The sequence below is a fragment of the Drosophila biarmipes genome, chromosome 3R (assembly GCF_025231255.1).
Source record: "Drosophila biarmipes strain raj3 chromosome 3R, RU_DBia_V1.1, whole genome shotgun sequence".
Lineage (NCBI taxonomy): Eukaryota > Metazoa > Arthropoda > Insecta > Diptera > Drosophilidae > Drosophila > Drosophila biarmipes.
This window is the reverse complement of record NC_066616.1, coordinates 3,261,541-3,276,537: the sequence shown is the minus strand read 5'-3', so window position 1 is coordinate 3,276,537 and position 14,997 is coordinate 3,261,541. Positions and strand designations below refer to the sequence as shown.

Below are 14,997 nucleotides of genomic sequence, written 5' to 3'. Positions count from 1 at the left end.
TTTTACTCTACGAGGGACCGACGAAATATAAAAAATTTTAAGATGCTAAAAACATCTACAAGGAAAAACGTTAATGTCGAGGGACATTGTATAGCGCCATCTGCCTCCAATTTAAATATGGTAATGAGGGGGCACATATTTCAGAGGTTTTGGCCGTTTGTAGGCGTTAGAGTGAGCTTGTTAAACTTTTTTTAATTCAATCGATAGATGATGGTGAGATAAATAAATTTTAGCAAAAATATTTTTTCTAGCCGCCGCATTTTGGGCAGTTTGCTGGAATTGCAGATTGGGTCAGTCTTGAAACGCAAGAAACTCAGTCATCTTCATGCCTTTTCTGTATTTGCTGTGAATAAAGATAAAGAGATAGACTTTAAATAGAATGAAACCTTTAATAAATTTCTGTAAACATAATTTAAATTCATATCAACAAAATTTAGTTCAAACTCTCGAAGATATCTTTATCCAAAACCCATTAAAAACTGTACTTTTTGTACATATAAGAATGCCGATATGCTTATATACGGGTATGTTAAGATAATTTAATGCCCGTAGGCCTGCACAAAAAGCTGTCGAAAAGTGTTTATTTTATGTTGTCCCTTCCTTCAACTGATAAACCACCCAGACTCGCATAAACACAACACCTACGTTAAAGAATTTTAAAGCGTAAAGTTCAGGCGGGCTGCGTTTATTTCTGGAGCATATTTTCTTCCGACTCAGCCCCCTGCAATTTAATGCTTGATTACCTTTGTAACGCATTCGTGCGGCATTATTTCAATTCATCAACATGACAGTCTAAACTTTCACTTATAAATTACAAGAAGAAGGAACGCCAAAGTCGAGTGCCTCGAGTGTTCTCGGCTAGCCAAGTAAATATGCCCGATGGAGACAAAGGACTGGTAAAACAAAGTGTCACAGAATTTAAGACGTCTGTAAACTGTGAACAAGGTTCAGCGTTGCCGCCTTTCAACATACTTTTTAAAGAATGCGATGCACTCTTAGTTTTGTATAACCTATTACTTTTCACTGTTATAAATATGCTTCGTTGGGGCCTAAACCTTCTCGTGGGCTTTAGGGCATTGTCATCCGATTGTCCGGAAATGATTGATGCTCCATTTTTGTTGACATTGGGCCAAAATAAATAATCTCTGGGAGATTTTTATAAATGATGGATTGTGCTTCGCCTGTAGGGTCTTTTGTGGTGGGGCAGAATTAAACATGCTTCTTCCCGTTAAAGAGTGACTTACGAACAAATTGAACTGTCTACCAATAATATAGTTATAGTTTTATATAACGGAGATTAGCAGACGGACACACAGAAAGTATTCTTATTCATATTCATATTCAAAATGGTAAGAACAAGATTTAATTTCCAAACCGCTCTACTGAACATCTAACTTTATGCCCACTTGGACATGTGACTTAAATCTTTCCAATGAAAACTTTTAATGAGAAATACATTCTTTCCGTCCATTCTTTCGCAGGACCAGAAACACAATTATGACGAGTTCGAACCACGCCTCGTCAAAGTTCATTAAGGGGAATAATTGGGGAATTGACAACAAATGCAGCTGCACCACCGGCGCCAGCAGGGCTCGCAAAATGTAATATTGCAGTGGGCTACGCCAACGGTCGGTGGCAACAGCAGCACTTCCACTGAACCGCAGCAGTCGACAACGAGCGCAGACACAACAGCAGCACCGTCGAGATCCTAACCAAAATACGCAACATAAATGAAGTTAACAGTCTGTCAAATTGCTAAATTATTTCTGCTGTCGACAGCCTTCTTCTTTCTCAATTCCCCCAGCGCAGCCCTCCTAGCTCTCGGCTCGAGTCCCACCTCCTCCTCCTCCTCCTCCCTCTCCTCCTTCCGCCCCGAGGCGGCGGGTGTCCTTGTCCTGCCAGCGGCCAAGACAGCGTCCGATTTTGCCGCGCCGCCAGCTACGAAATCGGTTGCGGCTTCGCGGCCCTCCTCAGCGACAGCAGCAGCAGCAGCAACCACACTTGGCAGCAACAGCAATTCAATTTGGCCGACAGCAACACAAGCGCAGAGTCCACGTGATGCGCGTGAGGCTGAGCGTCAGCGACGTCAGAAGCAACAGCCCGCCACCCAGCAGCAGCAGCAACAGCGTCCAGTGAAGCGTCAGCAACAGCAGCAGGAGGAGCGACATCCCAGTCAACGGATGGCCGTCTTGATACCTCCTTCGCTGCAGGTGGATGTGACGCACGTGCAACAGGGCTTCCAGCACTTCCTCGACTTCTTCCACCTGCATTTGCCTAATGTCAGCGTCGACTTTCTACGTGATGTGGGTGAGTACACACAGGCCGAAAACAAGCCCCCAGAGCTGGCCAGGCTGCCTTGTTTGCCTTGGTTGTTGCCACAGCCCTGCAATCCCTGCCAACATGCATTTAGACATCGTGTTTTATCGATGATTTGTGTGCCGATGCTGAAGTTTGCTCGTTCCGTTTGAAAAATTCCACATGAGCCGGAGGCTGACGGCGGCAGTTTATGAAGATGAATTGGCCTGGCCGGCTGTTTGCCGGGGGTAAATGTTTGCCGGCAGCCAACAGGGTGCAAGTTATGGGAAACTTTGCTAATTGAGTGGGGAAATACAAATCAAGCGAATGAAATAAAGTCGAAGTTATCTGGACCGGGGGATCTTCGGGGCGAAGCCGCTCCGAATAACTTAACTTTCTTAGTCCCAGGAAGGCGCTGGTTTCCGGCCTGTGCAAACGCGATTTACAAGCACCCTTTCACTCTCTTTTCCATAGATGGCCTTACTTCCTTTTTAAACTTATTTCAGCACGGTTTTTTTTGCTTGAGGGAGGAGGAAAAAAGACAGCCAGCCTTCAGGCGTTTAGCGTAAAAATATATCTGCAACGGCGGTTTTAGACAGCCTGGGCCCAAAAAGGATTAGCAGATGTACTGCTGGGACATGAATTTCGAGAATAATTGGACAGCATAGGGAGGTCCACCGCAACGCACAGACATTTGTTCGGACTTACGCAACCTGATAGCTGTGTGTCATTTAATCAATCGGCTTGTAAGCTTTTTGTACAAGACGGAACGTTATGCAACTGTTTCCCAGGACAAACTCTTTTTCATTTTGTCCTGGGGTATATGACAGTGGCTGGACCACTTTTGCCGCTTTGCGCCAATGACCAATGGTGGTCAGCAAATAAACTCGCAGACTGTTCTACGGGCATAAATTACGACTGGGGCAAGAAAGAAGGCGAATGGCTGACGACCGTATGCAACTAGAACCCATTTCAATACTTTGCAAAACATAAAGACCTGGGAAGCGCGACAGACAGGTTGAATTTATTTGTACGGACAGAAACGTTACGTTAGTTTGGTTTGCATAATGAGTATTGAGGTCCGGCTCTTAAATCAATTTAAATGACCGTGGAACCAGTGAGCTTACCTGTTATTAATGACATCTCCAGAAGCCCTCTAACTAAATATGTCAGGCGTAACTATTCGCTTTGCGAACAACAAGAAAATTGTGCTAATCTGCAAAAACTCTGGCGCCAAATAAGTAAACGACAAAGTTGGCCGTGTGTAGATGCCCGTCCTCCGGAAGAAACTGAAAAGAACTGGGGACTGGGAAAGCAAGTTAAAATAATAAGGCAAATAGCCAGATAAAGAAATTGCTCGCCGGGTAGCAAACTTTTCCATGGGGAAGTGCAGAGAGTCTGCATTAACTTTCGGCTTATCGCGATCTATGGTCAAATTTATTCAAATAGCTAATCACTTGGGCAAACCTAATTCTTCATAAATATTCACGAACATAAGTTAAGGGTTTCTGAGGAGGGTTTTAATTTACAGAGATCATTACTCACCAAGGAAAGTTGTTAGGCTGCCGGCTAGAAGGGCTCAGCTCATGAGCAGCCTTTTATGGGCTTAAAATCTCCGGATATTTTAGTTCCTATTGATGCCATACCTCAGCCATTACTCCTGGAGTGTTGGTCCGCTGTCGGGAACTTTCGTTGAAAGGCTCGAGCATCTCTGTCCTTCATAACTCAGTCCCCAGCCGGCCACTTCGCCAGTTACTTGCAATGGCAGCCGTTGGAGGCCCACAGGGAGGCACTTGGAGCCCACAGAAAGGGCCAGTTTCAGAAGGGGAGACGCCAGCCTGGCTATTTTTGAGCCAAATATATTAACTTGAATTTGCTTGGTTTCGCTGCAGCTGACTTGTCTTTTCGAAGGTGCTAAAAAATTGTTTTGGCTTCATAGTTGGTACTAATGTAAGGAATCCTTATCATATCTAAAATCTGAACCCTCTAGCTCTTATAGCTTGCTTATCACAGGGTTCACTCGGACAGACGGGCATACTTAGATAGAAAAGTGTGCTGTCCAAGAACATATATTCATTATGGGGTCAGAGAGTTACTTCTTTACACCTGGTAGAATTTGAGGAAACGCGAAATTAGATAATGATCTGAGTGAATCCGCGAGAAGCTCAAACTTATTTTAAAGAAGATAATGTTGTCGCTAACATGGAACAAGTTAAGTATTGCTGATTCATGACCTGCCTCATTTTTCCAATACCTTTTATAGGACTATTATGTGTTGAATAAATCATTTTGGTAACACATTGGGATTATCTACGAATGGTAGTGTTATTTGATCGAATTTCGTACTAAAATTAATAAATATTTTGTTTTGACGAATTGCAAATACATAAAGTTGGCTTGAGCCCGACTCATAATTCGATTACTATATATTGTGGGAATAGTTGTGATTTTTCGACATCATTATGAATATCTTGAATAAGAGTTTAATACTGCTTACGCAGCAGAAAGTGCGCTGTGAGCACGGCTGCTTCCATCAGCAGTATCAGTTACTACAGAGCTTTAACGCAAGACCACATACACTCGCAGAAAAGTACTCCAAGTCCTCTTAAATATGCAGAAGTTTTTTATACGCCACATAAAATTTTCTCTCTCTCTCTTTGCCTTTCCTGATGATGACGACGACGACGGACAGATTTAAGTAGCTTCATTAAATTACTCGAGCTGCCCAAATACACGAGCGTTGTAAGGACTTTAAATGCGGGCATTGATGTAGACACCGACGTGAAGTTGGACCTTAACGTGGATGTGAACAAGGTCCAAGGGGGCGCAGGGGCGTGGAGTTCGTACGCGAGTATGGACGTTGACCCGCCCAGCCAGCCACGTCAGCAACATTCGGAGCAGCAAAGGCGGGAGCAGGACCCCCTTCGTCATCATCTGCAGGACTCCAAGTCGAAACAGTTGTCAGCGGGCGATGGGGCCTTCTCGGGTCACTGCCATCAGGTGGCTGAAAAACTGGCTCTCGATTTCAATAAAACCGTCGTCCTTTGGCCCTGTCCGCGTATGAAAGTGAGTATGTCCTTACTTTAAGACCGCTGAATCATAAGAGAATTTTTTGAGAATTTTTACTGGACGGCCATCGTCCTAAGTTTGAGTACCAGAACTGTACGAGAAAGTATGCAAACTTCGGCACGCCATAGTTTTTATACCACTGCAGGACGTTCCTGTGGGGGCATTGTTTATGCCATACAAAGTTTTCTAGTTTTAGAAAACTATAAAATAATTAAAAATATGTTAGGATTATGATTATTTAATGATTATAATATTCTTGACAATATTTTCTGATCCTTCCTATGGCAGCTCTTTGAAAAAGAGTCCGATTCGTACTAAATTGAATTCAAAATTCTGAAATAATAAAAGATTATATATATACTGGAGTAGAAGAGAATATAATAAAAAACAAGAAAAAAGGATAAAGTCGACGAGGTATTTATCAAATAATGATTATAATATTCTTGACAATATATTCTGATCCTTCCTATGGCAGCTCTTTGAAAAAGAGTCCGATTCGTACTAAATTGAACTCAAAATTCTGAAATAATAAAAGAATATATATATACCGGAGTAGAAGAGAATATAATAAAAAAAAAAGAAAAAAGGATAAAGTCAACGAGGTATTTATCAAATACCCGTTACTCAGATATGAGGAGGGCGGTGTAGATAGAAATATGCAGCATAACGTCTTCCCAAAATTGCAAATTTTTTTTATTTTTGGCATAAAGATAGATACTGGTACTTAAATGAACTATTCCTGTATCAGGTACTATAACGAGTCTTTAATTATTTTCCTATCATCATAATCGTAACACGAAGACTATAAAGGTATATTAGGTTCGTCGAAAAGTAAACCTAACCGAAACCACCGCTTCGGACCCTATAAACATATTCTTAATCAGGATTATATGCCCAACGAAGCCTAGATGTGTCCATTTTTCCGTCTTTCCGTGTGAATGCTATGATCTTGGAAACTATAAGCTATAATAAATAATACATAGCTTAGCCGACATCCAAGTTTATTTCAAGAAATTTCGTTCAAGCAATATTCCCAACTATCCCTCTTTAGATCTTATAAACATAATGTTTTAATATTTTTAGCGCTTTCTTTACTTAGCATTTTTAATGGAATATCTGGTATAGTTTAGTAATAAAGCAAAAGAAAGTGCTGTTATCAATGCCATCGATGATCAAATACCCGTTACTCAGCTAAGTGGGAGTTAAGGTCCGCGCACACTTGGCGGTGCGGTGCTGCACGGCTCTTGGCTGCATTTACCGTATATGAAAGCCCGCACACTGACGCGGCGCGCCTCTGTCCGACGCAGGGCGATACATCGTAAATATCCGAAGAAGCATTCAGCAGCGTTTGCCGCGCCGAATTCTTGCATTCTCGGAATCTTCCGGCTGTTACCGACAATTGTCGGGCCATAAATTTTGGGCCGTAAACCAATAGAACGCAATAGAAAATTAGTGAATTCGAAGAAGGAAAGCAAAGAAAGCAAAGAAAGAAGTCGAAATGAAATCGAATGTATCGCTTATGATTTATTCGCTCCGTCGGCTTTGCTTGAGTGCGCGTTCCGCAAGCGGGTTCCGCCCCAGTGTGCGGACCTTTAAGACGCGAAGCGACTGTTCACAATTGCACACCAAGAACCCCGCTTTCTATCGTCGATTTCCATACTTACTTATATCTTTGTAATAGATGGTCCCTTTTTGGAAGTGAAATAGATTTAATAAGATTTTTCAAAATCTTTCAGTAAAACCAAAATTGTAATTCTCCTTTTCAGTATGTCACTGCATACATATAACGTTTTTGTAGTTTCTTTTTTTTAAATTCATTTTTAAAACAATTGTTTTCATTTTAATAATTTAAATTTTATCCAGATCATTAGCCTGCCTTCTATTTATTGCCTTCTTTGATAAACACTTATTGTGGTACACATATATGCTCTCGTAATGAAAACAAATTTTGATTATAATATATTTGTTAAATCGGTATCAATATTTTTCGATTCGATTTGTATTAGCAGTAGAGACTGGTTTTAGAGTGTCCGTGTGGGCAAGGCACGCATTCCAGCATGCGTTCTTTCCTTATAAAATGGCACGAAAAAGGTGTTTCGGAAAAGATGACTCTACACAATTCTTTTACACAGGTGCGGGACAAAAATGAATGTACTTTTGCATGTTTCTAGAAGCGCATATTTGGAATACACTTCTAAGCAACAAACTAAACACTTCCTAGGTGCGTTTTTTTTTTTAATTCACCTAAAAGCAACAAGCTAAACACATTTTTTACTGCACCTATATTGGCCCAAAAATGCATCTAGAAGAATTCAAAAATCAAGTATCTAAAAGCTTCCCCAAGAAATACATAAAATGGGATTTCAATTTAATAACTTTTATTTCCACATTTATTTTTAATCGTAATCGCTCTCCTTATGTACGGGGTTGCTTGATGCTTTGGTGTTTGCTTTTTTTACTTGACTTTATAACATTTTCTTCTTGTCCCCTTAACCTTTACGCAGTCCAGTCCTTGGTGTGCCCAGCCCTTTCTTGCGATTCTGAATGATATAAATTTATTACAAATTTCAATTACTTACATAGATAAAACTATACAAAAAATTTGTTGTTCCCACAATTAAAATGTACATAAAAATAACTATTATTTGATTTTTTTTTGTTTTTTGTTTTCCGTTTCTATATTCAATGTACAATTGTACATAAGTATTATATGTATAATTATATTCACTATATTGCTAATATTGAACTATATTAACTACACTCAGCTTACCTATCCAAATATTGATCTTAAATTGGTGGCAGAGAGCAACAAATTTTTTAAAACACGAAGCACTAATGATTTTAAAAACGTACTGTATTTTAATTCCCTATGTCATAACTATAGACGATTGTTATAAAATTTGTACACTTTATTTAAACAATTTGAAAACTTTTTGTAGCATTAATTAATACCTTAAAAACAAAGCAATATTTAAAAATGTTGTTTTAAATGGACGTGTCCACGCCTCTTTTTATATATGTATATCGGCTTTTTCAGTAGATGTTATGTGGGCGGCAGACAGATTTAAGCGTTTTGGCCATTTGTGGGCGTAAGAGTGGACGTGGCACCTTTTTTTTGGTATGTCTATAGGAATTGATGAGACAAATATATTTCAGTTATTATTTGGTTTCTACCATATAGACTGTAGGCCCTACAGGTTTGCACTGCGCAGGAACCCCAAGAATCTGTATGCTAAGTCTGGCTGTTCTGACTCTTATAGTTTCCGAGATCTCAGCGATGTTGTGGATAGACAGACATGCAAAGATCGACTTGGCTGGAATATATGCATATACTTTATGGGGTCGCAAAGGCTTCGTATAGTATCGCTTAGTATACCCTCTTACTCTACGAGTATCGGATATAAAAATGGGTTTTTGCAAAAAAAGTGGTCAAATTTGCCATAGTGCGCTGTTTTAGAGCTTTCTGCGCAGCTCAAGTTTATTTTAGCAAAGGGCCTCGCCAACCCTAATGCCCTTATAACTAAGACTGATTTAAATATTTTGTTTGTGAACGTGTATGCGTGATTTTTCAAATGATGTAGACTATATCGTTTTATTTTGATTTCATTTTGTGTGATCTTGATATTCATACTTGTTTATAATCCAGTCAAATATGGTGTCTAGTGAGGCAGAAATTTAAGCGAAATAGAGATGAACATTGCTTTGAGAGTCGCAGGAATTTTACAACAGTAACTTGAAATTTCCAAAATCGAAATGGAGACAGTTTGCACCACAAAAGTTCATGAAGCCAAGTTCATTGCTGTGTGCTTGGTCTTGTAGGCAAATAGGAAACGGAAAACCGAGCCAAAGGTTGCAGGAAAATAGGAGTTTTTGAGGTGGTTAAAGGCGGAGAGGATAAAACTATCCAAAATATTCTGCAAAATAGTTGGCAAAATTAATTGTTGTGGCAAGTGATGGACTTTTTTTACCTTCCCGCCCAACTCTTACCTACTTCCTGATATAGTTGCATGCCAACAAGTGCCCTGGGGAATATCCTTCTTAACACGCTAGCCACAACTCCGGCATGCTTCTGCTTTGGCCAACTGTCACACAAACTTGTGCAACATAACGTTCTGCCTGTTTCTTTTGCATATTTTCAGCCTCTCTGGCTGGCATAGAATTACTTTCTAGACATTTGATTGACAAGTGCTGAGCGAAATGCTTCAAAAACTTTTTTAACTTGTTGAGAATGACAACAAAGTTATTAATGAAAATCTGTGCGCCCTGAAGAAGCGTGACAAACTGTAAGAAAATGATTGACAACTGGCACGGTTTTGAGTTCTGCTTGACAACAAAATAACATAAAGCTCATTCCTCGAATATGTTGCTAGTGGGTATAATGACCCTTAGCATATAACCATGTTAATGTTTTATATTCGGCCAAGTTGTGCAAATATTTAAATCACTCAAAATTCCTGATTGCTTCTTGTTGTAGGCGCGTATTAAACCTTACATTTCCACTGCCACTTTAACAGTGGTTATTTTACTTATGTGATTTTATGAGCTTAGCTTTACTCAGCTGAGTACGGATTATTATTGCAGCTTGGCTGGTTGCTGAAAACTTATTCAATAATTTGAAATCTGTGAAAGTATAGTTACAGCTCATAGAATTACCCAAATATGCTCAGTTTTCTTTTTGGTCGTCAGAAACTGTTATAAAAATCTATGCTCCGTCTAAGTCCGTAGCAGAAATCTTTCTACGCCCACTTTGAATCCCATGAACTGCTCAAAACTATGCTCCTACATTTTAAGCGACATTTTTAGAAAACAAGAGAGGAAGTTAACTTCGGCAATCCGAAGTTTGTATACCCATGTAGTTATAAGAAATAATCAACTTTAGTAACAATATGCGGAATTTTTTAGGATTGTTGCTGACTTCAGTGATCTTAAAAAAAAATTATTTGATTCTTTTCTTCAGACCATTTTTATACTCTTGCAGAGGGTATAATGATTTCAGTCAGAAGTTTGAAACGCAGTGAAGGAGACGTTTCCGACCCTATAAAGTATATATATTCTTGAGCAGCGTCACAAGACGAGTCGATCTAGACATCTCCGTCTACCCGTCCGTTCCTACGAAAACTAGTCTCTCAGTTTTAAGGCTATGGCGCTGAATCTTTCCCAAATGTCTTCCTTCTATTGCAGGTAGTATATAAGTCGGAACCAGTGGGATCGGACATCCGACAATCCGACAACAATTAAGTTACAGAATTGGAAAATAAAAACAACTTTGTTTAAAATAAATACTGATTTTTTCGCAAATGCTGAAGCCTATCTAGACTTCTGGTATACATAAGAATTACCACATCCGATAAAATAAACGAATGCAGGTCGAGTCGTTCACCAACGCGGCTCTTAACTCTTAACCTGAAATGGCTACCAACAATGGAAAAGGGGAATAACGACAAAGTTACACAACTTGCAATTAAGTGTGATGCGTTGTGCAATATTTAAGCGATGCAAGTGCAACAAAATACGACCACCCACGTTGTAACCGCAGGGACCTGCCTTAAATCAGCGACACAAATACCGCACAAAAGTTGCAATTGATGCTCTTTGCCACCCTCCCAGTCCCTTTTCCGTGGGCCCTTACCTGGACCTGTGAATATTTGCAATCCACAATGCCACTGTCTTGGAAATGCGATCCCTATGGGTAGATGCCAAAAATGTTTTAAATCGTCCCATTCCTTGAAAATTCAATAAAGGTTACCACTACATGCAACACATCGGTTTTCCCTAACACGCCGTCAAGTGCACAGACGCTAGGGGTCGCTATAAGCTAGGTGGCGTGTTATTGAAAATACCGATGAGCTTCAAGCATATCTCCATCCTACTCGCTTTCTCTTATTTATTTTACCAATTTTTTCAAAAGCGATTACTCTTTAATACTAAGCAATTTGCACTACATTTTCAAAATACTGTCCTAAATGAAACCCTTTTTTTAGTTAATGCGAATAAAAAGGGTTATTTTTGGTAAGAATGTATATGAGTGCAGCAAACAATTGTGCTAATCCCTCACATAAAGCTTGATAACTGGCAAATGAAGATTAATCTGCATTTCAATCCAGTGCGGTTTCTGGCGAGGGTTGAGCGTAAAATGTACGCTTCCCGCTCCTACATGAGAATTGCCAACCTAAAACGACTTTGTCATTTATCTAAGTCAGTCGATTCAGCCCGTCAAGTCAGAGATTGGACAGTCAGTCACTTATTCATTCAGTGAGTCACTCATTCAGTCCGTCAGCTGGCACTGCAGCTCATCAAGGCAAAAGTGTGGATTGAAACACTTGCAGTACTAAATAGCCCCAACCAAAACCTCCTGTTGTCCCACTGAGCATTTGCCTTTCACTCGATCAGTTTGACAATTGACAATTGCAAAGTAAGCTGAGAACTGCATCAATAATAACGATGACATCCGTTGTCTAAAACTGATATGACCAGTTGGTTGGGGCGAGGATTTGAAGGATGGTATCCCTAGCAAGAATTGCATAACCTTGGTTTTGAAAATAAATGTGAGAGAAAAACTACATTGACGGTAAATAAAGTGAATATCATTTTTTTCGGTTGTACAGTTGTGGTTAAGTAACCTTAAGACTGTCGTTGGATAAATGGCTTAAACGTATTCTTATTAATGGTACGCGTCGAATGATACCTTATTTGTTCAAGTACAATGCTCCATTCAAATGTTATACCTAAAACAAGATTTTGTAAAATTAAATTGCTGTTTTGCCCGCCAGCTTGTCCCAAAACGTTATTTTCAACCTAGAAACTTAAAACGCTTAACATAAGAAACTTTAGTTCTATCACTGTGCAAAAACCGGCTAGTTTAGCGGGACAACATCTATAAAAACCTTCATTTCGGACGTCCTAAATTTATGAACTTCTACAATTTGGTTTAAGTTAAAAAGTTATTTTGAAATACCAAAAAGGTCTTTCTTACGTGATTTGTCTAGCTCCTATACTTTAAAAGTTGTAGTCAACAATTTGTTTTATTTCCGATTTTATTTTTGAAAAATAAGGGTTTAGTTTATTCTTACTGTATAATCTGTATTCCTAAACTCCTGACATATAGCTCATTGTTATAAAAAGCCACTTGTAAAGTTATTAAACAAGTTAAATCTTTAGTTCACCACTTTGGGGAAAACTACATTTCGTACACCAGTATTTTGAGAACTACTAAAGCTACAGACTTATATACAGCTACACATAGTTAGAAAGGTATGTTAAATTACGCCTGGGCTAAGCTGCAAGAAAAATTAAGATACCACTGTAAATATATATCAAAATAGTACTGTGAAATAGTACTAGAACCATAAAATCAAAATAGTACTGTGAAATAGTACTAGTACCATAAAATAGTCAAATTACTATAACAACGAAGGAAGCCAACTTCGAAGTTTCTATACCTCGCAGGTCGATCCCGTGGGAGCATTATACATTTGTGCAGAGATTTACGATTTTTAAAAGTTAAGTTAATTTAAGCTTGCATATACAAATGTCCAAAAACAGCAAAAACATAAAATATAAATATAATTTTATGTCGGTAACTTAAAAATTATATCCTTTTCCTACACGCTGTTTTTTTAACTAAATTTTCACCCCATGTAGGGAACTGCAAAAAAGAAAAGGATGTCACACGGTGCATTGACCCAAACATGGCATCATCACAATAAATAAGCCAAGTCCATCTCCCCCATCTACCGTGCTTATGATGCTGCTGCTTTAGATGATGACGATGGCAAACAAAGCTTAACTTTTCTTTTTGCAATTCTTTGCGAGGTTTTCCGCAGGGTGGATAGAGGTACTGCCAAGCTCTTAGGATACTGGAAAAACCCCTTTAAGGGGACTGTGTGTGCATGCTGACAGATGTGTTGCAAGTATCGGTGAACTGTAAATCAACAAACAAAGAGAAGGAAATACAGACACTACACTTCTTGTTGGCTGTTGACTCACAATGGATTTGGTTTTTGCATGACTTATAAATAATAAGCATATAATCTGCATTAGCTGACCGTATGAGCTATAATAAATTATATATGCTTTTATAGGTCTATATATAAGTATATATAGTTCTAATTACAAAAGTAACAAAATGTGAAAAATGTGAACAGGATTCACCCAAATGCAAAAATTCAACTTTATTACTCGTCTGAAAGGTATAAGCATCCCACGAGAATACATCAATCAATCGTGAACATCCATTGAGAGAGCTTACAGGAAAAACTGCATCAAAGCTTCGATTCAAACAACGACAAACGACTAAAACAAGTGTTAAATCATGACAAACCTGACAGACAGCCGGGAATCAAAAAAAGTTTGACCTTACTTGACAAATAAAATGCAACATGAAAAGCTTTTATAAAAAACGAAACATTTTACTTAGTTACCAATAATCAGTTTCAACATATATTTTGATTTTTTCTAATTTGCATTGTTAGGCCAGTAACACCTTTTGCGCATTTTTCTGCAACACACTTCTAATACAAGACGTTATTACTAAAAAACTTCAGATAGGTTTTGGATTACCGGAGTGCGAGAGGGATTGAGCTATGCTTGCAGCAAATCTGTTAAAAAAAATGTTTTTCCTTAATTAAGAATGGTTTGATTCATTTTTAGTATTTTCATCAAGGTCGTCCGTTCTCAAAGCCAGAATGAAATATTTATCGAAATACGCATTTTTTCCTGAGTATCAAGGTTTTACTGCTTTCTTGAATATTTAACTTGTTAATATGGTTTTTGAGGCAGAGCTATCCCCAGCTGAATATGCCATATCTCTTAGTATTTCTTAGGCGAACCGACTTCAAGCTAAGGCAGGTGACAGTTAATGGGTTCAAAATATATACCTTTATAAACGCAAAGTAGGAAAGGGGGAAAAGCTGAGGGTGACTTTTCATACAATCTGGTAAAAGCCCTTCGTTAGGGTAAGTGGCAGGAACATAAAACCTTTTTGCGTAGTTTCCCAAATTAATTGCATTCATCACCGGCCGTTTGGGGATGCAGCAATTTACATAAAAATCATAATAAATTCAATGATGCTTATTTTGCATGAAACCCTCGCGCTTCGCACATTTTCTCCGTTATTTTCAGTCCTTTATTTGGCCGAGAGAGAGTTGCCCATAAAAAGGCTAGCACCCCAAGAGCTTGCCACTTAGGAACAGCTCAATTATTCATAAAGTTGGCCCAACAAAGTACTGCACATACGAGGCCTAAAGCGAGGGCTTAATGGTCAGAAGGGGAAAAAGCACCTTCAGAAATTAAATCGTTTAACACGCATATAAAATACCTTAAACAGCTTTATCATGTGGTGCAAAGCCCAGCAAATTCCGGCAGCTTTAGCTATCCGTCTTTATTGCCTTTATTGTCGTAAAATATTATGAACTGTCAGCTGTATCAATGTTTTAATTTACAATGGTCGAGTTCCGAATGAGTATCTCATAATGATAAGCAAAGGGGGCTTAATGATTTCAGTCAGAAGTTTGCAACGCATTGAAATAGACGTTTCTTGATCAGCGTGACTAGACGAGTTGATCTAGCCATGTCCGTCCGTCCGACCGTCTGTCTGTCCGTTTCTACGCAAACTAGTCTCTCAGTTTTAGAGCT

General features: G+C 39.0%; 1 protein-coding gene across 5 annotated transcripts in view; it reads left to right on the top strand.

Moving 5' to 3' along the window:
- LOC108024967 (uncharacterized) overlaps positions 1-14,997 on the top strand; it is a 54,078-nt gene that overhangs the window by 5,904 nt on the left and 33,177 nt on the right. For 4 of the 5 annotated variants that reach the window (XM_017095209.3, XM_017095206.3, XM_050889515.1 and 1 more), the window contains exons 2-3: positions 1,482-2,307; positions 4,988-5,361. In XM_017095209.3, coding sequence (XP_016950698.1) covers positions 1,731-2,307; positions 4,988-5,361 — 951 coding nt within the window. In that variant the 5' untranslated portion in view covers positions 1,482-1,730. The remainder of the gene's footprint in view (positions 1-1,481; positions 2,308-4,987; positions 5,362-14,997) is intronic. The other variant, XM_050889514.1, reaches the window with a different exon arrangement.